Here is a 24,925-nt window from a genome sequence, read left to right on the forward strand (position 1 = left end):
GCCATCGAGTTGGTACCAACTCATAGCAACATTATGCACAGCAGAACGAAACACTTCCCGATCCTGGGCCAACCTTGAGTCCATCAGTGCTGCCACTTGGCCAATCCATCTTGCTGGGGGTCTTCCTCTTTTTCTCTAACCCTCCACCTTACTAAACATGATATCCTTCTCCAGTGACTGGTCCCTCCCGAAAATATATTCAAAGTATGAGAGACAAGGTTTGTCCATCCTGGCTTCGAAGGAGCACTCTGGCTGCATTTCTTCCACCACAGATCTGTTGGTTCTTTTGGCAGCCCATGGCACTTTCAATATTCTCCTCCAACACCATAACTTAAAAGCATCAATTCTTGTACGGTCGTCCTGACAGGGTACCCCCTCATATAGCTCACATTGACAGCTCATTTGATAATCTCGGTAATCCAGAAAAGTGCCCAGAGTATTCTCCTGTGAGTTCTTTGTCTGCTTTATATTTAATCCCACAACAATTTTACGTGAATTAAAACCAAGAAGTTAACACTAAATTTGTACTGTTATTAAAATTTTTAGTTTATCTACATGATACTTTAATCCCCCAACAGCTCCACTTGAATTTAAAAAAAATAAAAGTAATCTTTATTTATTTTTTTAATGAGAATTTATTTTAACACTCTTTAGAGGAACTGGTCATTTTTAAGGATGTCACAAAACCAGAAATCATAAAAGAAAAGAATGTTATTGTTATTAAATTCCACATGATAGAAATAGCAAAAATGTGGTCAAAAGATACATGGTAGAAGGGGAACTTTCTAGTCATAAAGTGATACTAATGTCCTTCATATGGAAATGCTGTTGCTGTGTTGTTAATTGCCGTGGAGTTGGTTCCCACTCACAGTGACCTTGCTAGGGTTTCCAAGGAGAGGCTGGGGGGTTTGAACCGTAGATCTTATAGATTGCAATCTAATGTTGATCCTAGAGTGCCATGCCAGGACCTATAAATCAATAGAATATTGGGCAAAATTCACAGAAAAGAAAGCATGAGTGAGTCTTCAGCTCATAAAATCATCCTGAAGCTCATAATAAGAGACATTCAAACTAAACTGTGCATGAGATACCCTTTTTCATCTAACACATTGCCACATTGACAAAATCCAAATGGCTACTCCTTTCTGAGGAGAAAAAGTCTCTAGTATTGTGAGTTGTTGCTGTTGTTTAGTGTGTTCCCACTCCTAACAACCCTTTATAGGGTTTCCAAGGAGTAGCTGTGGGTTTGAACTGCTGATCCTACAGTGTCACACCAGTAGAAATTTGCGACAAATATTAATTTCTACAAGCAATGTGGCGCTGTACACAGAGCATTCATTGGACTACTAACCGTAAGTTCAGAGGTTAAAACCCACCAGCTGCTCCTTGAAACCCTATGTTGTTGTTGTTGTTGTTAAGTGCCGTCGAGTCGGTTCCGACCCATAACGACCCTGTACAGGGTTTCCGAGGGTGTAAATCTTTACGGGAGCAGAAACCCTATACTGTGTCACTATTAGTTGGATCCAACGCCACAGCACTTAACAACATAAACATTTAAGCCCGTGGGTGGCACAAATGGTTGAGAGCTTGAATGCTAACCAGAAGATTAATAAATAGTTCACATCTACCCAGAGATGCTTTGGAAGAAAGGCTTGACAATAAACTTCTGAAAGATCAGTATCATTGAAAATGTTATGTAGCAGGAGTGTCCTTTGACAAACATGAAGTCACACTGAGTTGGAATTGATCATTTATTTCTTTTCTTTTTCAATCAGCATTTGAAATGCTGCACCCCCTTTTTTTCCTGCACCTCGTTTTGCTATGCTTCATGGAATTTATCCTATAGATATTTAATTAGAGCTTTTTAGGTAATATTCAACTGTTGGATACCATCCCAAAGGTTTCTCTTTAAGTGACAGTTTAAATGCATTGTGGTGCCTCTATACAACAAGATCAGAGTCCAGGTGTGGCGCTGTGCGTTAATACTCTGGACCACAAAGTCAATTTGAACCACAAGGTCAGTAGTTCAGACTCAGAAACCCTAAGCAGGGTCGCTATGGGTCGGAACCAACTCGAAGGTGCTTCACAACAACAACAAATGCAACAAGATATGTAGCCATTTAAAAGAATAAGATTGTTCTATTAAATAAAGAAGCAACATTATTGTAAAAGCTTAAACGATTTCCACACTAAAAGAAACATTCTTTGGTGGTTATAAGGGGTGGGAGAGAGAATAGACTAATTCTTTGGCTAGAAGGTAAACACATGGTATCTGGGGTAACTGAGGGGGCAATATACAAGAAGAGGGAGGATGACAGAAGAAAAAAAATAAAGAAACAAAATCTAAGGCCGTTTTGTGTGCTCTCACTGTTATTTTTTTTAAATAAATGAAGAATATGCATAATGACAGATGCACAGAATCTCTCTGCAAGGAGGCTGAGAATGGTGGCTGTAGTAGGGTCTGAGTTGTGTGGATGGGTGCTGAATTTTGTTTGATGTGCATATAGCATCTAGCTAGAAAAAAAATTCATATTTAAAACAGCTCAGAATCACTCATGTGTGTTTGTTTATTTATACCCACTGGGTTTCAAATGAGGATTTTAGGAAGTTCACAGAAATAAATAAAATAATTGAAGATGAGGAGAATTGCATCCACTGGCATTCTTTAGTCAGCCTGGAGCACAGAAATCCTTTATTTCAGGTACTGGTTAGATGCTGCAAGAACTGTGAAGTGCATCAGGGCACAGAGAGAGGATCTAGAGTTACACTGCAGCAGAGAATTGTTACTATTTCTAGGCTCCAGGAGCAAAGCGAAGCGGCGGTGTTGTTGTGTGACTGAATGTAAGATACAGAAGGTGGGATCCTGGTAAGCCCCTCTCATGGGAGGTGGAGCCCCTATTGGAGATGCTACCCAAGACTGAGCATAGTAGAAAGACCTGCCTTTTGTCTTCCTTCCACCTCCTGCATCGTCCCACCACAGCTTCCTGTTGTCTAAACCTGCCTGGAGGTTTAGATCCATTAGCCCTCGAAACTCAGCCTATAAGGAGTTATCTCCCCAGTTCTACCCAGTAGAGATGGGGAAGAACCGGAAATGAATCTGATGGCAAATAATGCAGGACTGGTACAAGAAAGAAAATGGTGGTAGATGGAAAGTCTTAGCCAGCAAATAAAACGGAGGCAAGATTGAGATTGATGTCCAGTATTGAGCTAAGATGGCACACGGATCTTCCTTTATGTGTCAAAGGGTCTGGTCATTGTCCCTGTGAACTTTCTAGAGCAGGGTCGTACCTCACGTTGTCTCCATGGCCCCTGCTCATATGACACCAGCCTATTGTGACATAGATCCTGATTCATAAATGTGATTCATGTATGTTGGTTAAAATGAAGAAATGAATGAGTGAAAAGAATGGACCACGGTGCACAATATTTGGGAAACCTTGGGTTTTCATACTGTTTGTGGTTTATGTTTTTGGGACAAGTTCTTTTCATTTGGAAGTAGGCTGTTTAGGACTTTGGTCTTTCTGCCTTGTAACAGATTACAGGTTTTGATTGATGAATGTAATAACTGTTTTATCCTAGCATAATAAGGAAAACTTGTCATTATAAAGTAAAAATCATGTTTACCTTTTACTTAAATGGAGCTTGTTTGTATTAACAATTATAGCTCATCATGAACCATAACTCAACTAATGGGGGCATGATAATTTTCAAAAAGTTTCCCAACGTTTTCAGCTATTACTGAAGGTATTTTGTTTTCTTGATATGGGCCCTTCTTGTTATGTTGAGCAGTTCCTTCTGATGAGTAGCAGTGCAAATGCAAATAATTAAGCTTTTCTAGGTTTTCCTATAGGAAACTTTTGTGAAAATAAAGACATATCTTGCTATTTTTAAGATTTCATTCGTACAGCTAAATAAATTTTCTTTTAGTGCCTTGGTGTAATCCGATTTCACTGATTTAGGCTGCGGATCAGATTACGAAGCTGTATAATCTCTTCCTGAAAATTGACGCTACTCAGGTGGAAGTGAATCCTTTCGGTGAGACTCCAGAAGGACAAGGTAAAAAAAAAAAAATGTAAATCTTCACATCTATAAAACAAATGCATATATTATCATTATTTATGCACACTATAAATTGCACCAAAGACTGTCGTGGGAGCTCTGCATTAATTTCTTCCAGTAATTTAATTTCTGCCATAGTTCCAAATGTTCCCATGTTGCAGTTGAATATAGCAGTACTTTGTTTGCAGCCAAATGCCTAGCCTTGGAGGAAGCAGCTTTTCGATTTCCTAGAAACATCCATCCACCTCCCTGAGCTGTTGTTAAATGCCATCGAGTCAGTTCTGTATAGCGCTAATGAGGAATGACTGGTAACTTTGAATCCCTAGGCCCCTGCTGGAGTAATGTCTTTAGGGTGAAGCCCCCATTGCTTCCGAATCGTAGCTCTTTTTCCGGATTTGGTCAGTTGCATTCCCTGCAGATGTAGCAGGAACTGGGCTAAGCTTTGTATGCATTTTTTTTGCTCTGTAGCATAACAATGAAAAGTTAGAAACTGTTATCCCATTTTATTGATGTAACAACACTGAATGTTTCTCTCTCCCTGGACAAACTAGTTCCTAGAGCTGGGAGCTGAACCTCTAACCCTCTGAGGCCAGCGCACATGTTGATGCTGGTGTAACAGACTGCCTGAGTGTGACCTATCCACTTCGCTGCTGTTTCCACCTTTAAAATAATTATTTGCTTTAATCAAAGTGACCTGTAGTTAGTTTCCATTTGGAAATACCAGTCAAAATTCATACTGCATCGAGTTGTTAATTAAATTTAAGAAATAAAAGAGGAAATTCAATATAAAAGTTTTTAAAGGTTATATATTGCCTTTCAAACTAGTAGGCAACACAACCAGGTTATTTCCTATTAAATGATTACAAAGGCAAGACAAAGGCAACTCAGCCATGGAGTGGGATGAAGATTAGGCTGCGAAAGTATTTTCATTCCCCTCCCTTTGAAGTGGTTACGAATTGGCTACAAACCTCAAGGTCAGCAGTTCAAAACTACCTACCATCTGTTCCATGGAAGAAAGACGAGGCTTTCTGCTTCTGAGAAGATTTACAGCCTCGGATACTGTGTACGGGGTTGCTATGGGTCAGCGCCGACTCCACGGCACATCACCACCACCTTCTGAAGTAGACAGTTGCACCTATGGTAAGGCTGTAGGGAAGAGGCAGACGAGGAATCTTTTCCTCGAGGGTGTTTGGAAAACGCCATGATGTCTGAAATTTTCTTTTTCATTATTAAGAGAAAGAATATTTCTTAGAGTTTTTTGAAGGAAACATCATAAAATACATTCTGTTTACTCAGTTCATTAAAACGTAAGTCTTAATGTGATATTTTTAAGAGCAAAATTATCTTTGGCGATTAATTTGTTCATTGTACCATAAAAATTCAGCTATTGAAGTATAATCACAATTAAATGAGTGTGTTGGTTTATAACTCTAATGAGCAGCCATCAAATTAAACCCAATTAGGAAACAGTGATTAATGACCAAATGTACAAATTGATCTTCATCATTGTCCCAGTCCCCTAAAGCAATCCTTTATTTTAGGAGCCGTAAAAGCAGCCGTTTACATCTTGGCAATATCAGTAATATTTATCATCTGAATGTTTCAGTTATTTTCATTTAGATCGTTAATAGCAGAACATATGACCGCTCCCATTACATTTTCAACTTTATAATTACTCTTTCAATTTTTAAATCTAAAGAGCTCAGCATCACACAAAACATTCTTACTTGAAAACTTTGCAGTAGAATTCCTTTTATCATTTAAATTATCGCACCTTGAAATGTTTGCAGAGCAGGATAAGTTCATTGTTTTTCTGCTACTGAATGAACAGCATTAATTAAAAAAAAAAAAAAAATCCACCTTAATTGGTCATATACTTGCACATGAGCTGATGTATGGGGGTTGAATGGAGACCAGTGGTCCACCTCAGGGGGAATTCTTTACACAGAGAAAGATGGCAGAGTAAGCACTACTTTTTTCAATATGATTAATAATCCACTTCAGAGACTATAATTTGGCACTACTGAGTATAATGTAGAATAGTGACCATTAACCAGTTGCCATGGAGACAGTTTTGCGTCTTGGTGACCCCGTATGTGTCAGGATAGAACTGTACTCCACAGGGTTTTCACTAGCTAAGTTTTCAGAAGCAGACTGCCTGTGGGTGAACTTGAACCTGCAACCTTTTGGTTAGCAGCTGAGTGTGTTAACCATCTGTATTACCCAGGAATTCCTTAGTGACAGTTTGTTGTTTTCCAGACTGTTTATCTTTTTGGGAGCGGAAAGTTTCATCTTTCTCCCAAGGAGTTGCTTGTGGGCTCAAACTGACAGCACTGTGGTTCACAGTCCAGTGCTTATCCTGTAGAGCCATCACCCTCCGTAAAGACAAGGTTGTGGTGGTGGTTGTTAAGTGCCTTGGAGTCAGTTCAGACTCATACGGACCCTGGATAGCGTTTTTGAGGAACAGCTGGTGAGTTTGAACTGCCAACTGTGGGGTCAGCAGTCCAGTGCTTATCCTACAGCCCCACACCAGGACTCTGAAAGCAAGGTTGTTGTTGTTAGGTGCTATCTAGCCAGTTCTGACTCGCAGTGACTCTGTATAGGGTTTCCGAGGAGCAGCTGATGGGTTTGAACTATGTCACAGCAAGGGACCTAAAGCATTGTGGTGGTGATTTTGTGGCATGGAGTCGCTTCTGACTCACAGCGACCCTGCATAGGGTTTCCGAGGTTGTAAAGCTTTGCTGGAGTAGAAAGCCTCTTCGTTCTTCAGTGGGACAGTTAGTAGGCTTGAACTACTGACCTTGAGATTTGCAGCCCAACTCATAAGCACTACACAGTATACCAGAGCTCCTTAAAAGTGAGGTAGGAGGGTATTCATGTGATTCATTTCATAGAGAAGTGTAAGGACTGGTTCTGCTGCAGGCATGAAGCCAGTCAGGGATTTTCTGGGCTTCCTCTGCTCAGTCCTGCTTGCCTCTAAATCGGCTTCTTCCTCAGCCAGGCTTCTCGGAGCTTGCAGCACAGATGGTTTCTAGATCACTGCTCCTCCAACCACCACAGCCATCCCTGCGAACAGTTGGCCTGGCTTTTTGGTCACATGCCCACCCCAACACCAATCACTGAGGTAGAATCATATGGGCTAGGAGGATTTAATGTTCCTTGTTTGCCTAATTCCAATAGCATAATTACCCCATTAAACCTTTGGCCAACTAAGAAGCAATGCACCCTTTACTTACCATTGATTGTTTGTTTTGAAGTCTGTGATGGGATTTTAATTCTATTCCGTCTCTTCCCACCTGAGTCAGCTCTGACTGTCCTTTCTCCAGTGTCTGTCTCTAAAGCGGTGATTTTCAGTGGAAGTGCAGGAGGACAAACTGCACCCAGCCACCTGTCTCCCTCCCCTGGACACCAGGAGTGCCACTGGCACCCAATGGATAGAGGCCAGGGACACCAGCAAACAAGACAGCTCCCTGCAACCAAAAATGATCATAGCATTCAGTAGCCTGCAAATGAATTTCTGCTTTAAGCCGTCTTTATCAGCCGGAGCCCAATCCATGAATCGGACTGAATTGAAAACAGTGATCTGTGGGCAAGATTATTTGTGAATTAGGACCCTGTGATCCAGCGTTAAGTGGCCCTTCCCATCCCTTCCTCTCTTCACATTGATTTCCCTAAATAGCCACCCTGTTACTTCATGTCTGCAAGTGCCCATGTTGTTGGTGGGTGTTTTTCTCTTCATATACAAGACTCTAGTTTCAAGAATATTTTCAGTACTCCACCCCCACCCTCACCCCCACCTGCCCCATATCTATTTTCTCCTTTCACAGAAACAAACGAAAAGTTCTAAAAAGTATTTACAACTCTGGGAACACTGATATTTAATGGAAAATGGGACTCATTTGAAAGTATCTGCATTTTAAGGCCATCTTGGCAAGGCTTTTTCAGCAGCACATTATGGTTATTTATCATAAATCAAACACAATACGTTGCTTGAAGACAGATTATTTTTCAAACTAATTATGACAGTCTTATTTCCTGCTGTTTTTACGTTTCTTTTATGTGTGAGTCTCCCCTCTGAAATGTGTTTTTCTTTTGTTGAATTCTGTGGCATGTTCTACTGTGAAAACCCGGGGGTCAGAGGCCTCTACCTACCATCAAGTTCTCCATCAAGGTTGTTGAATTAACAGCTCACAGAATCTCACACCACTAAAGCAAAACAACACAAAACACCCTCTGAATATAAGAACAACTGCTTTCTTTGATATTTGTTCGGAAGGAAAATTCATTTGTATGATCTATCAAGCATGTAACAATGTGCTTTTGATGGTAAAAATTGTTTTATAAATATTAATAGGTATGTTTTTTTCACCCGCTTTGTACTTAGAATGGCCTTTGTTCAAGACAAATTTTCTATAGAATTGAGGTTTCATTAATGTGACATTGAAAACCTCAGTTTCTGAACCAAGCTCAGCACCTCCAAAAAATACTTTTTGCCATAGTTGTTTGTTGTTTCATTAAATGAGAAACCTAAAACTTGAAAAAAAAGCAAGTTTGTTGTTGACTTAGACATCAATGCACTTTTTGTGTTTTTTTTTTTTTTTTTTTTTGACATACCAGTACTTCTAAAAGTGTATTTCAAAATGGATAACCTGGGGCTTTACGGAGAGAGAGGAGCGCATAAGAGGCTGTCAGTATTTACGGGTTAATTTGATTTTTTTTTTAGTATCAGCAGCAGGTGTTCGCTATGTTATTTCCTGTGCTTGTTTGTTTGTTTCCATGCTCGTAGGATGCACCTTTCTCTGTTTCTCCTTCACTTTAACCAATGATACCTGTGTCTGTTTCATCAGTTGGTTAAAGGAAGATCTGAATGAGATGAGAAGTGTAACTTAGATCAGAGATTGCCAAACTTGAATCTGTGAAGGATGTGGGAGGGTTCTTTTCACCTAAACTGCCTTGGTCCCAGAGCATCCCCTGACATGAAGGCTGAGAGCCGACCTGTGTCTTCTTTACAGAGGGAAGAGCGTGGCTCCATCCAGCGCTTTTGCTGACTATCTGACCTTTGCTCGCCAGTTTGTTGAAACAAGCACGACTGACAAAGGACCAGTTAGTAAACAGTAAACGGTTTGTGGTCCTTGCAGCCTCTGTTGCAGCTCCACAGCTCTGCTAGTGCCTCGTGAAAGCAGCCATGTTGTTGTTGTTAACTGCCGTTGAGTTGATTCCCATTCACAGAGGCTGTGTATAGGGTTTCTGAAACTTTAAATCTTTGCTGGGATCTGAAAGCCTCATGTTTTTCCCATGGAGTGGCTGGTGGGCTCAAACTGCTGTCTTTGTGGTTAAACAGTCCAGTGCTTATCATATAGAACCACCGTGCTCGCAAAAGCAGTCATGGACCACTGGGAAATGAATGGCTATAGCTGCGTTATACAACTTACTGCACAAAAGCAGGCAGCACTGGAGTGACCACAGGCTGTAGCTTGCCAAGCCTTGACTTAGATTCTCATCACACTTTCTGTTTGGTGCCCGTCGTAACTACCTTGGTTCTGTGGAAAGGGAAAAGCAAGCCACGCAAAGTCACTGCCATGGAGTCGGCTCCTGTCATAGAGACCCTGTAGGCTGGAGGTTAGGGTTTCCGAGGCTGTAAATCGTTACAGGAACAGACAGCCGCACCTCGTCCTCATGTGGAGCAGCCAGCTTGTTATTGTTGTTAAGTGCCGTCGAGTCGGTTCCGACCCATAGCGACCCTGCACAGGGTTTCCGAGGCTCTAAATCTTTACGGGAGCAGAAAGCCTCATCTTTCTCCCACGGAACAGCTGGTAGTTTTGAACTGCTGACCTTGAGGTTTGCATACCAGACCTTGAGGTTTGCAGCTGGAATGCTGACTTTCAGGCTAGCAGCCCAACACTTGGCTCACTATGCCCCCAGGGCGCCTTCTGTAAAGGTAAAGGTGGTGTGATGGGAGGCTTTCCAGAGGCCTCTCTGTTTTACCCTGCCCTTTAGACACAAATCTCCTTTGTCAGTTATGATGTCTGAACTGCCCACCATTAAAATACTTTCTTTGGAAAAACAAATTATATATTCAGAAAGTAGCTTTTTATTAAAAACCATAGTTAACTATACATACATAAGCCCCAATACACATTGGTTTTGATATACTATAAGGAGCTCTGGTAGCGTAGTGGTTACGAATCGGGCTGCTAATCTCAGGGACAGCAGTTCAAAACTACCAGCTGCTCCGTGGGAGAAAGATGAGGCTTTCTGCTCCCATAAAGATTTACAGCCTCGGAAACCCAGTTCAGGATCGCTATGAGTCGGAACTGACTCCATGGCACAAAACAACAACAACAATGAGAGATCTGGAATTATAAGGGCGTGAAACAAAGGACAGATAACATTTAATGAAAACAAGAGCAGAGAGTTCTGTAGTTGAGGTTGCAGCAAGGGGAAGCTCCGAGTATAAGAAAGCTCTGTTCACGTGGGAGGCACTAGCGTTAACCAGCGTGTCAGTGAAGGTACGTGCCTTACATACTGTCTCCTTCCACCACCGTGCAGGAGAAACTATTCGGATTCTCATTGTGTAGACAAGATCCAAACCAAACTGACCTGATTCCAACTCCCTAGCTAGTAACCCTACCTAGGGAACTTTCTGAGACACTAAATCTTTATGGGAGCAGACACCCTCGTTTATCTCCTGTGGAACAGCTGGTGGGTTTGAACCACCGACCTGTGGTTAGCAGTCCAGTATTAGCCCACAGAGCCATCAAGGCTCCTGTAGACAAGGCCACTCGGGTTTGCTGTAGGAGCCCAAGGTGACTTGATTAGAGTGCGGTAGTTGTAGTTCATTTTCCAGTGTTTCGAAAGCAGAGGCCTACATTAAGTGATCAGGAAGAAGGAAGAACATTTAGGCCAAGAAACATTGTAGAGTAAGACAGTAAAGCCAGAAAATGCTGTGTGAGTTTGGGGTACTTTTATAAATATTAAGCAGGTGTAACCAAAGTATTTCTCAGAGTCCACACTGCTTGAAGTGTTTAATTCTCCTTGTCCTCATTCCTCCACTCTTCCCCTTAGTCTACCCTCTCCCCCCCCCCCCAGTATGAAACTGTAGACTTTGAGGGTGGCAGAGATTTTGAAACCCTTTCTTAATTCCTAGGTCCTTTTGTCCTTGTTAATTGCCATGACATTGATTCCGACTCATAGCAATCCCATGTGTGCGGAGTCGAACTTCTCCACAGAACTTCTGAGACTGACCTTTCAGAAGCAAATCAACAGGACTGACTTCCAAGGCACAGCTGAGGGGCTTCAACCCGCCAACTTTCTGGTGAATAGACAATTGCCTAACTGTCTGTGCCATTATATACCTGATACTTACCTCATGTTTTTCACTTCCCATGTACCTGGAAGTTTTTTCTCAGCAGATAAGGGAATATGTTTTTACTGCACCTTCACTGTCTTCAGGTGCTGGGTTAAATATAAAGTCCTCTCAAAGTGGTCCTACACCTGTAAACTCATTCCTGTGTCTGGGATTCATGTCCTATTCTCACGAGTGCATTTTTTGAAAATCTGCCTTTGCAGGCATTTAGCTGAGGTCCTGGTGTGGCGCTGTGGGGTAATGTGCTGCTCTGCAATGTCAGTTTGAACTGTAAGGTCAGCTGTTCAAGCTCACCAGCCGCTCATTGGAAACCCTATACAGGGTTGCTATGGGTCGGCACCAACCCGATGGAACTTAACAACAACAACTGTCTTTTGAACTTTGATTATATAGCCATTAATTATGTACTCTCTCAAGTAGCTTATAACTGTAATCTTTAAGGGGTAAAGATCGCCATGACTATTTTCACTTTTTGGTTTATTGATTACCACCAGGAATTATTTTATGTGAAACTTTTCTCTTAGGAAGTCAACTCGATAGCTACTCCTCATTCATTTTGAAAGTGTTGGTTACAAATAGTCTTGTCACTGAATAATGGAGTAGTCAAAATTACTAATAAATTAATTAAAATGTATTTATAAACTCAGTGCATAGCCACAAATGAACTTACTTTCCTATCGATCATTATACTGGTCATTAACTGCTGAGAAAATGCTGCTGTAACTAGCAGAGAACATTGGCCAATTCCTTTAGTAATTGTTGGATTCCATCATTAAGATTTTAATATTCTGGAAAATCATTATTCATTTATTCCGTGTCTTCACAGTGTGTGGGCAGAGTTTTGTGGCTGGACGTTTTGTGGCAAGACCTAAGTTCTCAGGCTGGTATTAACTTTCATTGCCAGTCAGTGCTCCTTTAAGTAATTTGTAGTTTGGACGTTTGTATTTATGTCACGTTTTCTTAATAGACCATTTCTGCATAGATTTTTTTCAGGGTACTTGAATGTGTGTTGGGGAGATCTTGGGGAAATCCCTCTCTATACCTGTAATTTCAGATGCTACAATTCAGCAGTATCTGTTTTCCTAGGACGCAAGTGGGCTTGGCAGACCGTTGTTTTAGAGGCAGTAGTTGTCCATTGATAGAAAATGCATTTTCCATGTGGGAGGCCTGGGTTCGATTCCTGGCCAATGCACTTCATACACACTCACCACGTGTCTGTCTGAATAGGTTTCAGCAGAGCTTGCAGACTACTATGGCCTAGGAAGAAAGGCCTGGCATTGACTTCTAGAAAGAAACCATTGAAACTCTATAGATCCCAATAGTCTGCTATAGAACCAGCTGTGGGTGGTAGTGTTTCATGCTGTTGTGTGGGGGTCACCATGAGTCAGGAGTGACTCAGTAGCTTCTCACTACAGCTGTTACTTTTCATAAGGTTTCCCTTTTAAGAGTTAGATACACTTCAGCAGTGGTGCAGGGAACTGAGTAGTTACTGCTGGTGTTAGGTGCTGTCGAGGTGATAGTGTCTCATAGTGACCCTGTACACCACAGGAGGAAACGTTGTGCAGTCCTGTGCCAAAGTCACAATTGCTGCTAACCCAGAGCCCATTGCTGCTTTCACTGTGACAGTCAGTCTTGCTGGGGTCTTCCTCTTTTTCTCGAACTCTCCACCTTACTAAACATGATATCCTTCTCCAGGGACTGGTCCCTCCTGATAATGTGTCCAAAGTATGAGAGATGAAACCTGGCCATCCTGGCTTCCAAGGAGCACTCTGGCTAAACTTCTTCCAACACAGATTGGTTTTGTTCTTTTGGCAGCCCATGGTACTTTCAATATTCTCCTCCAACACCATAACTCAAATGCATCAATTCTTTTATCTATTTCTTTTACATTCTTCCATACTCACTGTCCAACTTTCGTATGTATATGAGATTATTGAAGATACCATGGCTTGAGTCAGGCGCTCAAATTGGCATTTTTGTTCTTCAACACTTTAAAGAGGTCTTGTGCAGCAGATTTACCCAATGCCATACGTCGTTTGATTTCTTGACTGCTGTTTCTGTGAGTGCTCATGGTTAATTTGATCAAACTGAAGTCTGTGACAACTTCAGACTTTTCTCCATTTATATGCATTTTGTTTGTAGGTCCAGTGGTGAGCTTTTTTGTTTTCTTTACATTGAGATGTAACCCACACTGAAGGCTGTGGTCTTCATCAGTATTTTAAGTCCTGTTTACTTTCAGCAAGCAAGTTTGTATCATCAGCGTATCACAGGTTGTTAATAAGACTTCCTCCAATCCTGATGCCACGTTTTTCTTCATATAATCCAGCTTCTTGGATTATTTGCTCAGCATACAGATGGAATAAGTGTGGTGAAAGAATACAACCCTGGAGCACACCTTTCCTAATTTTAAACCATTCAATGAACTCTTGTTCAGTTTGAACAACTGCCTCTTGGTCTAGATACAGGTTCCTCATAAACACAATGAAGTGTTCTGGAATACTCATTCTTCACAATGTTGTCCATAGTTTGTCATGATCCACACAATTGAAAGCCTTTAGGTAGTCAATAAAGCACAGGTGAAATCTTTCCGGTGTGTCTGACATAAGCAAGGATTTCCCTTGTTCCACATCCTCTTCTGAATCCGGCTGAACTTCTGGAAGTTCTCTGTCCATGTGTGGTTGCAGCCATTTCTGTCAGATGATTTCCACATCCATTGGGTCACCTGTCTTTGGTATGGGCACAAATGCACATCTTTTCCAGTCAATTGGCCATGCAGTTGTCTTCCGAATTTCCTGGCAAAGATGACTGATTGCCTCTAGGGCCGCATCACTTAGCTGAAAGATTTCCATTTGTATTCCATCTATTCCCAGAGCCTTGTTCTTTGCTAGTGTTTTCAGTACACCTTGGACTTCCTCCTTCAAGATCATTTGTTCGTGATCATATGCTATCTCATGAAATGGTTCAACGTCGACCACTTCTTTTTGGTACAGTGACTCTGTTATTCCTGCTATCTTCTTTGGATGTTTTCAACATCATTCAATATTTTGCCCATAGAATCCTTCAATACCATAAGTCAAGGCTTGAATTTTTTTCTTCACTTACCTCAGCTTGAGAAATGCTGAGTGTGGTCTTCCGTTTTCTAACGCCAGGTCTTTGCACATTTGTTCATAATATTTGACTTTGTCTTGAGCTGACCTTTGAAATCTTCTGTTCCGCTCTTGTGCAGATTGAGTAGTCATCTGTAAATTTCTCGGTCAAAGAGTCTGCCTATCAATATCCCAAATAAAGTTAAAGTAAGGTTGGTGGTTCAAGCTCACCATCTGCTCCTCAGAAACCCTATACAGGGTCGCTATGGGTCGGAATTGACTCGACAGCACTTAACAACAACAACAACAATGTCATGATTAAATGCCATTATAGACACCTAATGTCTATTCTAAAACAGAATATAGATCTATCCTCCACAGACTCTCTGTCACTGCACATATAGGTCTCAGATGAGTCAAGAACGCTCTGTGGTTCTTCCCAGTCAGCTAGTAAGTTTCCCTGGTTCCAGGATTATCGAGCATCAGAACTTTTGGAGCTTTCCTTCAACCTACAGAGAATGGAGACAATAGTGCTGACAGTACCTGATACAATTTTATTAGAACTCAGAAGGCTTGGACTCATGACAATTTAGAATTTGGATTAAAAGAATCATGCCATGATTAGTTTCAGTAGGCCTCAAAGCACCCAGGTTCCTGGATGATGCAGTGTGTGTCATCTGTTGACCTAAAGGTCAGTGGAAGCCTGCTGAGCTGTGTCCATAGATACCGCAGCCAAGGGAATCATACGGAGCAGTTGTACTCTGGAACACTTGGGGTCACCACATGAGTTGACATCAAAGACAGTGAGTTGGGTTTGGGTAAACCAAGGCGCTCCTCAGAAAAATGGTTCTTGTTCCCTGTTTCCAAATTAGAAAAACAAGACCCAGAGAGAACTGTTATTTTTATCAACTTTACTTTGTCAGTTAACAATAAAGTGACAAAACTATTGATTTTGACCTAGTGTTCTTTCCACTAAAACTTTGAGAAATATTAGGGAGGATACTGATTAAATAAAAAGTCACTTTGCAGCATCAGACAGAGGACAAATAAGATCAAAAGGATTAAGCCTTAAGTGTTTTCTAGTCCTGGCGTGGCAGTATAGGATAAGCACTGGACCACAAGGTCATAGGACCACAAGGTTGGCAATTCAAATCCACCAGCAGCTCCTTGGAAACCCTATTCAGAGTTGCTATGAGTCAGAATTGACTAGACAGCTCTCACCAATAACACCAACAACAGCCTCTCTGCTTAAAGAGATGGATGATCAACTCCCGTTAAATACTAAAGATTAAAAAAATAGAGTCACGGTGGTGCTCATCTATAGCTTTTAATGGGTGATGGTGACAAAGATTGAAGGATCAAAAAAAGCAGTACTTTCTTCTGCTTATAGCATGAATCAAATTGACAATATCTTACGTTTTTCTCCTACTGTGACTTCCAGGCTAGAGGACTTAATGTATAGATCTCCAAGAGATATTCAAGTGTGTTCCTTTTTTCATCATTTAGTTGTCTGTTTTGATGCCAAGATAAACTTTGATGACAACGCAGAATTCCGACAAAAAGACATATTTGCCATGGATGACAAATCAGAGAGTGAACCCATTGAAAATGAAGCTGCCAGATATGATCTAAAATACATAGGACTGGATGGGAACATCGCATGCTTTGGTAAGAAAGCAGTTACACCAAAAGAATGCTTTTCAGATTTTCACGGATTTGACATACCCATGATTTCTGAAATGTTATTTCCTAATAACAAGTAAACATGTAAGTATTTTTTCTAGTCACAAAGTTTTAGGAAGCAATCCAGAGTTTCACTGAGAAATGCATTTTGGTTGATGGCCATGGGATTAAAGCAGATGGTCTGAGTTTTGGCACCATTGACATTTTGGTCTAGATAATTCTCTATTGTGTCAGAGTGCCCTGTGCACTGGAGTATGTTTAACAGCATCCTTGGCATCTACCCACTCGATAATACTAGTACTCCACAGTGTGGCAACCAAAATTATTTCCAGACCGTTGCCAAATATATTTGAAAAGGTAAAATCATCCCAGTTGAGAACCAATGATGAAAAGAGTCTCAGTTAGACTTTGCACCATAAAAACCAGACCCTTCGCTGTAAAGTCACTGTAAATATGCTAGGAGCTATTCTGAAATTTATATTTAAAACAAAATTGCTTTCACAGTGGAAGTATAAGAGGTCCTGTACTTGGATAATTATACCAAAAGTTCAGATTTTGTGATAACCTAATGATAATAAAATATGAGGGGACTTCAGAAAATTCATGGGAGAACTCCATTATCTTCTAATTCCACTTTTCCATGAAGTTTTTGAAGCCCCTTTGTATTTAATCCATTAGGCTAGTTTATTAATAAAACAACTAATTTCATCGTTCTCATCTGAATTTGTGAAAACGGCTTATTCGGCTGAGATAAGAACGGGCTCATAGAGCCAATACAATTTCTGTTACTGTCCACAGCTTACAGTACAGAGATTTATACCCTTCTGATTTAATTCCAAGAGACTGTGTTTCTTGTAGAACCAATTCATTGTGCTTGAAACTGAGGTCTTAATCTTAATGGAATTAAAATAAAAAAGATTTGTAGCTCATTAAACCAACACTGTCATTATGTTTCGAACTGAAGAAACTCATCCAGTAGTTTGCTGTTCAATACAATAGAAGATGACATCCAATTACAAGTGATACCAAAGGCCTTGGTTTGTGTTGATGCAGTAATTCCAGTGAACCATATCACTTGCGTCATTCTGATCCTGATAAGCTAATGCATTCTCAATATTTGTAAGCATTTAGGAAGAAGAGAAATATAATTGTGTGTTTAGAACGCATTAACTACAGATTGTTTGTAGTCCCTGTAGGGATGTATCCAATTTGATCAGATAGGAGCAGCAAAAGCTATGATGAGCACTTTGCAAATTGTTTGAAGATATTGCATAAACCGTTTGTAATTTTAAATTAATTTTAATTAGAGAATTGAAAAACCCAAAAAGTAAAGGATATTTTACCTTGAAGTTTTTAGTGTGTTCAAAAGATTTTCTTTTCTTGGTTTTTTTCCCACCTAAGGGAAGTGATTTTGTGTAATTAAGCAAAAGAAGTGCAATCAATCTATAAAACTTGGCTCCTGAAAACATTTGTGGTGTTAAAACTTTTGTTTCTTTTTAAGAAGCACTCCTAAGATTGTGGTATGTGATGCTTCTAGTTTCAACAATCAGGAGGCTAGTAAACCGTTGTCATTTGTTCATTTGCTAAGTTTAAGCAGGTATTGTTATTTAAATATGTATGGTTATCCTTGTTGTTGTTAAGTGCAGTATACTTAAGTGTAAAAAGTATGGTACTTTATTGAAGGTGGGGTCTCTGTGATTCAACCCAGGCAGGATGCTACGGTCAAAGGAGCATATTTGTCAGAAGAAAGTTTAAAGGAATTCCCTTCTTTCTCTAAATCATTGAAAGGATCTTTAAAAGAATGCAATTCATAGACCCTGGACACTTCTCCCAGACTTTCCTTCTTTCCCAGTTATCTTACACTAGTATACTTTGCCGCTCTTAAAACTCCCTCCATTAATACTTGTTGTTGTGAAGTGCCGTCAAGTCAGTTTCGACCCATAGCGACTCTGTATAGAGTTTCCGAGGAGCAGCTGGGGAGCTTAAACCGCCAACCGTGTAGTTCAAAACGGCTTTGCAGTCGGGCGCATTAACCCACAGCGCCACACCAGGATTCCAGTACTAGCCCATATTTATTACTTTCTAAATGCTTCCTGTCTCTCCGTTACCCAGATCGATTGAACGTCTCAATCTGTCTTTTTACTCATTCTCAGATCATATTGGTTTATTCTTTGTATGCAAATTTTCTGATTCTTTTTCTTTAAAGTCTTCTCTTTGGGCAGTATGTTGTTGTTGTTGTTGTTGTACCCGGAGTCGGTTCCAGCTTATAGCAACCCTGTAGGGTTTCTGAGGCTACAAATTTCTACAGGAGCAGTTGTTGTTGTGATGTGCCGTGGAATCGGTTCCGACTCATAGCGACCCTGTACAGGGTTTCCGAGACTGTAAATCTTTACGGGAGCAGAAAGCCTCATCTTTCTCCCGTGGAACAGCTGGTAGTTTCGAACTGCTGATCTTGAGGTTAGCAGCCCGATTCGTAACCACTACGCTACCAGAGCTCCTTACAGGGGCAGTAAGACTCATCTTTTCTACCGCAGAGCTGCTGGTGGATTCAAACTACTGACCTCATGGTTAGCAGCCTAACATATAACCCACTTTGCCACCAGGGCTCCTTTGGGTAATACGGTGGTGGTGGTGGTGGTGATATTATGCCATCAAGTTGGGTCTAACTCTTAGCGACCCTGTATAATTTCCAAGGCTGTAAACATTTACAGGAGCCGAAAGCCTCATTGAAACTCATTGAAATCCAGTGAAACTGCTGGTGGGTTTGAACTGCTTACTTTGAAATCAGCAGCCCAACATGTAGCCACTACATTACTAGGGCTCCTTTTGGGCAATTTGTTATTGTTATGTGCTGTAGAGTCAGTTCCGACTGATACCGACCTCCTATAGAGTTTCTGAAGACAACTGGTGGGTGTGAACTGCTAACCTTGTGGTTCACAGTCCAGTGCTCATCCCATAGCACCACAAGTGTCTGTACCCTTTCATGTTATTAACTGTACCCATCTTGTGTGTCATTTCACAGTGAATGGTGCCGGGCTGGCCATGGCGACCTGTGATATCATTTCCCTGAATGGGGGGAAGCCAGCCAACTTCTTGGATCTTGGAGGTGGAGTAAAGGAAGCCCAAGTGTATCAAGCATTTAAATTGCTCACAGCTGACCCTAAGGTAACGTGGTTTTCTCCCCACCCAGAGCTGCCCTGGTTTTGGTGCTTAGGTTTAGTAATGGACTCTGCAGCCAGACATGCAGATTCTACCTTTATAAATGGATAATTTTACTCCTCTTCAGAGAAAGTCAGTCAAAATTTCCTCCCGGATTTGATTTCAGAGGCTATGCTTACCAAGCTGTGGCTGTTGTTGTTGTTGTTGTTGTTGTTAAGTGCTGTCGGGTCAGTTCAAATCCACAGCGACCCTGTATAAGGTTTCTGAGGAGCGTCTGGTGAGTTTGAACTGCTGATCTTACAATTCAAACTGAGTTTGTAGTTCAGCACATTAACCCACAGGGCTACATCAGGACTCCTGCTTACCAAGCTCTGGCAGATACGAGGCAGTAAAAGAGGGACAGCTACCTCAACGAGGTGACATTCATTGGCAAAATCTTCGTATGGGTAATTTACACCAACGAGTTTGGTACTGTACTTATGCTGGAGATTAAATTTGGAGACAAAAGAAAATTTTAGAATTATAGAGTCATATATCACAGGAAATAACGGCCCTCATTTCTTTCGATATCATTTTTAATTTTCATCTTTGACCAAAATAGTTTGTAACACACGCAGTTAGTAACATGTCACTGTACATGGTTCTGTGGTTTCCATTGGTGTCCTTTTGTGTGTACCATTTCTCCTTAACCAGCACTTTCTCGTGGCGGTTTTAGCTTCCAGTGTGTTACACTATGCTATGTGTATAGAGGTGGTGGTTGTGCACTGTGAAGTCGGTTCCAAGTCTTAGGACCCTGCACAGTTTCTGAGGCTGAAAATCTTCATGGGAGTACAAAGCCTCATTTTTCTTCCTGGGAGTGACTGTTGACCTTGAGGTTTGCAGTCCATCTTGTAGCTCACTATGTTAGCAGAGCTCCTTCACGTGTATAGTAAGCATTCAGTAAATGTTTATTCAGTTAGTCCAGTCCCCGTGTGCTTTGCTTCAGCTGTCGGTACTCACTTGTCTGTGATGACAAGGTTTTGTTGATATTTATTATATGGAAAGGAGCTCTGATAGCGTAGTGGTTACAAATCGGGCTGCGAACCGCAAGGCCAACAGTTCGAAACTACCAGCTGTTCCGCGGGAGAAAGATGAGGCGTTCTGCTCCCATAAAGATTACAGCCTCGGAAACCCTGTACAGGGTCGCTATGAGTCGGAACCTACTCCATGGCACATAACAACAACAACAACATTGTATGGAAACACGAGAATTTTTTTCCTTGTAACTTTGTATTGTGATTTGGGTGAAGTTTACAGAGCAAATTAGTGTTCCATTCAGCAATTCATACACATTTTGATTCATGGCCTTGGTTGCAACGCCCACGAAGTAACTCTTTCCACTGCCTCCGTGTGTTTCCGCTGTCCATTCGTTCTTTCCTATCCTTTCCGGCCTTCTGAGCTTTTTTGTTGTTGTTTAGTGCTGTGGAGTTGGTTCCTACCTATAGCGATCCTGTATAGGGTTTTGGAGGAGCAGCTGGTGAGCTTGAAACGCCAAACTTGCGGTTCAAACAAGTTTGCAGTCCAGCGCATTAATTAACCCACAGTGCCACACCAGGACTCTGAGCTTTATCCCTGGGCAAATACTGACCGTAGATTTTGTATAGTTAGTTGTTCCTGGGAGTGTGTATGTCCCTGTTGTTACTAGTTACTTTATAGGCCTGTCTGTGTTTTTGTAGTGTACTGTGAGTCGATTCAGACTCGTAGTGACCTCGTATAGGGTTTCTAGGGTTTCTGAGTGTGACTGAACTACAGTCCAGTGCTTATCCTATACTGCCGCACCAGGACCCGGGTTTGGTTGAGCCATGGGAGGGAGTTTTGTTCCAGGCTTAAAGGCTGGCTTAAAAGAGTTGTAGCCGCAAGGGTTCCAGCAGTTTCTCTCAGACCCGGAAGCCTGGTGTTTCCTTTCTTCTGAGTGACTCCACCTTTTTCTCCCAGTAGACCTTTTGTTGTCATCGCTTTCAGAACAGTCAGTCAGGGCAGCTAATGCCATCCCAGTTCTGCTCATCGCAGGGTTGTGGAGACTGCAGTTTGCATCATCCATTAGTCCTTTGGAGTATTTGTTTCTCTGTGTCTGATTTTCATCACTTCTTCTTTGCTGCAGACAGAGAAGACTTCTTTATTTAATTGTCTTAACACACCTATGCCAGAACCATTTGCTATTAAACTTTGAAAATCATCATTTTGATATTACTAGCATAGCTAATATATTATCTTGGTGTCTAATATATCTGAAGACCCAGGAAATCTATTATCATTACTAAGAAAACCATGATTAAAAACAATGCCCAATTTTTCTTTTTAACGTCACCTGAACTTTTAATCTGGAAGTTTCATATTAATATGTTGTGGTTGTTAAGTGCCATTGAGTCAGTTCCTAGTGACCCTGTAGAGGGTTTCCTAGGAGCAGCTGGTGGGTTTGAACCACCAACCTTGCAGTTCACACGTAGCCTATTTTGGTTCACATGCATGCAGTTTTGGTTTATATTAGTAATGTGCCTCTCAGTTTTCATTACGACTTTGGTCATTGGTAACCTTTTGTTTTTGCTAAGTCCTTTCTTCTGATTTACAGAATAAATGGGAAAATATTACCAGCTAACTATCTTGTTTTCCAAGAGTGTTCAGGAGCAGCAATGTCATTAAAGTCCAAAGTCACGTAGCCCTGGAGAGAACATGTTTATACTTGGTGGTTCAGTTCCCATGAGTCCCTGTTCTCCTTGTTTCGCTTGGTATTTAATCAGTGGCTCGTTCATCATTCATTAGTTTACTTATCCCCACTTCATTCTGTTTCCTAAGAGTAAAGTTGTTTTCCTCCCAGAGATTTCCAACTAGTTGATATCTGTAGCTAGTATGAACAAACAGATCATCCCACACTTTCTTTCAGCTGCTTGAACCACAGAGTACCCAGAGGATAGATGACTATAATAAAATACTCACCTTTTAGCATTTACTGAAATGCACTGCAACGAATAATAAAGAGGCGCCAAGGGATTAAATCTACCAGAACAATCATTGGGTTTTCTTTGAAATGTCTTTTCTTAGTGGCTGATCCAGAATTTTAATTTTGTAAAAGTACAGAAAAGAAAGAAAAAAATCACTCACGGAGCTTTTTTTTTTTTTTAAAACCATTCTCTTCAAAAAATTTTACTTCACCCAATGGAATATTTTCAGATGCTTAGAGTATTTAAACTTTTTTGAGACTGGCTGTCATCTTGAGTAGATAAAGGTATGTGGGAGTTATTTTATTTTCCCTGGCTATATCAGGAAAATGAATGCATAGCTCATCATACAGTATACTTTTCAAATCTTGCAGTTTTAAAGCTGGTTCAAAAGTATAGAAATGTATTTTCAATCTTGGCATTGTTTCACAGATTTTAGAGAACAGAAGCTAAAAAAAAACAACAGTATAGACAAGTTGATTTGATTTTGCAAGGAAATTGGCTATGGTTCTGGCAGTAATTATTTCAAGTAGAACACCATCTAGCTGCCCAGAAGTAGAGGTTCCCAAGAGGCTAAACCTAATTATTTTCAAAGTATCGATTTTCTTGTTAGATGTAAAGATCAGTCATTTGAATACACTGAAACTGAAATTACAAAGGGCCTGCTCTTGTTAAACTTAAATCAAATCATCTGATACTAACAACCATTTGTCATATGTACAAATTAATTCTACCGATCAAGTGATGCGCAGCATCATTCAAGTAAAATATTATGGATTGGCATATATTTGAGCTCAAAATGTCAGCCATTGAACTGAAATTTTATTTATTTTTCCTTTCCTTCACTAATTAGCCCAACTGCTATTTTTTTCATTTGCTTATGTAATATGTGCTAACCATATACTTTTCAAAATCAAGCCTCCAAAAAGCTAGTAGTATACTAAAGGTAAGAAATTTACTTACCTTGGCCCCCTAAATGAGGAAGGTTATGTGATTTATGCCGACTGCCCTTTCCTGATACTCATATCCACAAGCTATAAGAATTCTAAGTTTTAGAATTTGAAATAAAAGACAAAGCATAATTCAGGAAAATAAAAACCCAAGTCATGCTGTCTCTTTAAATGTGCTCAGATTTTGTAACAGATGACCACCATTATGACTATTATTACTATTCCCTAGAATCTTTGGAATACTCATGTTTAGAATTGTTACAGTCAGATGATGAACACCTGATCAGATATATTCTACCACCAGCAGGACAAACGCTATTATCTTTCTCTCATACCAAGCCCAGCTGGAAAACAAGAGAATTTGAAAATATTTAATGATACACTTCATGTGGATCCAGTTTAGTTACTGATCCATTTTGAAAAGACTCTTAGACAGTTTGGCAGAGGAATTTTGTTTCAAGTAGATTATAAGCAAATAAGGTACCTATTATCTATGTTGTTCTTAAGTGCCTTCAAGTAGGTTCCAACTCATAATGAACCTTTAATAGGGTTCCTCCCGTGTGGCTGGTGAGAGTTTCAACTGCCATCCTTGAAATGCAGACCGATCTTGTAGTCCAGGGCTTTCTCTGTTGATGAACATTTATGTTGTTTCCACTATAGTAAATTATGCTACAGTGAACAATGGTGTACAAGTCTCTCTTTTCAGTCTCTGCTTGTAAATCTTTTGAGTATATAGCTAGGAATAGAATTTCTGGGTCTTACGGAGACTTGGTGTGATGTTGTAAGATAAGCACTGGACTGCTAGCCACGAAGTCCGCATTTCAGGCCCACCAGTGGATTCTTGGTGTGGCGCTATAAGATCAGCACTGGACTGTGAATCATAAGGTTAGCAGTTCAAACCCACCAGCTGTTCCTTGGAAATCCTGTATAGGATTGCTGTGAGTCTAAACCCACTGACAGCACTCAACAAGCCCCCCCTCAGAAACACTATACAGGGTCACTGTGAGTCGGAACAGACTCGATGGCGGTAGCAGCAACAACTAATGCTAGTTTTATTTTTAATTTTTTAAGGAAGCATCAGATTGTTTTCCACGCTGGTAGTATATCATTTTGAATTCCTACGAGCAGTGGATAAGGCTTGCAGTTTTCCCACATCCTTGACAACATTTGTTACTTTCTATGTGTTTAGCTGCCCGGATAAAAGTGTAATGATATATCACTGTGATTTGGTGTGTATTTCTCTGATAACTAATGCTGTTGAGCATCTTTTCATGACCATTTCGATGTTCTCTTGAGGGAAATGTCTACACAAGTCCTTCGCTGATCATATGATTGGGTTATTTGTCTTTTTGTTGTTAAGACATCAAAGTTTTATATATATTTTAGTTAATACATTCTTCTCTGATATATGGTTTCAAAAGACAGTTTGATAACTTGTGTTTTCATTTTTCAGAAATTCTTTTGATGAACATATTTTTAAAATTTTTATGAGAGCTCATTTATTTATTTTGTGTTTCGCTGTTTGCAGTTTTGTTTTTATGTTACATGATCCACTGATTAGCTTCTTAATCAATTTGCATTTGTTTTGCATATGGCATAAGGCATGCATAGATCCTTGTTTCATGTAGGGCATAAAACATACATCAT

General features: G+C 40.5%; 1 protein-coding gene across 1 annotated transcript in view; it reads left to right on the plus strand.

The window, feature by feature from the left end:
- The window catches only part of SUCLG2 (succinate-CoA ligase, GDP-forming, beta subunit), a 296,247-nt gene that overhangs the window by 124,692 nt on the left and 146,630 nt on the right, over nt 1-24,925 (plus strand). The window contains exons 6-8 of the mRNA XM_006865639.1: nt 3,960-4,056; nt 16,018-16,179; nt 19,217-19,359. Of these exons, the coding sequence (XP_006865701.1) occupies nt 3,960-4,056; nt 16,018-16,179; nt 19,217-19,359 (402 nt within the window). The remainder of the gene's footprint in view (nt 1-3,959; nt 4,057-16,017; nt 16,180-19,216; nt 19,360-24,925) is intronic.

The sequence above is a fragment of the Chrysochloris asiatica genome, unplaced genomic scaffold (assembly GCF_000296735.1).
Source record: "Chrysochloris asiatica unplaced genomic scaffold, ChrAsi1.0 scaffold00080, whole genome shotgun sequence".
NCBI classification, from domain to species: domain Eukaryota; kingdom Metazoa; phylum Chordata; class Mammalia; order Afrosoricida; family Chrysochloridae; genus Chrysochloris; species Chrysochloris asiatica.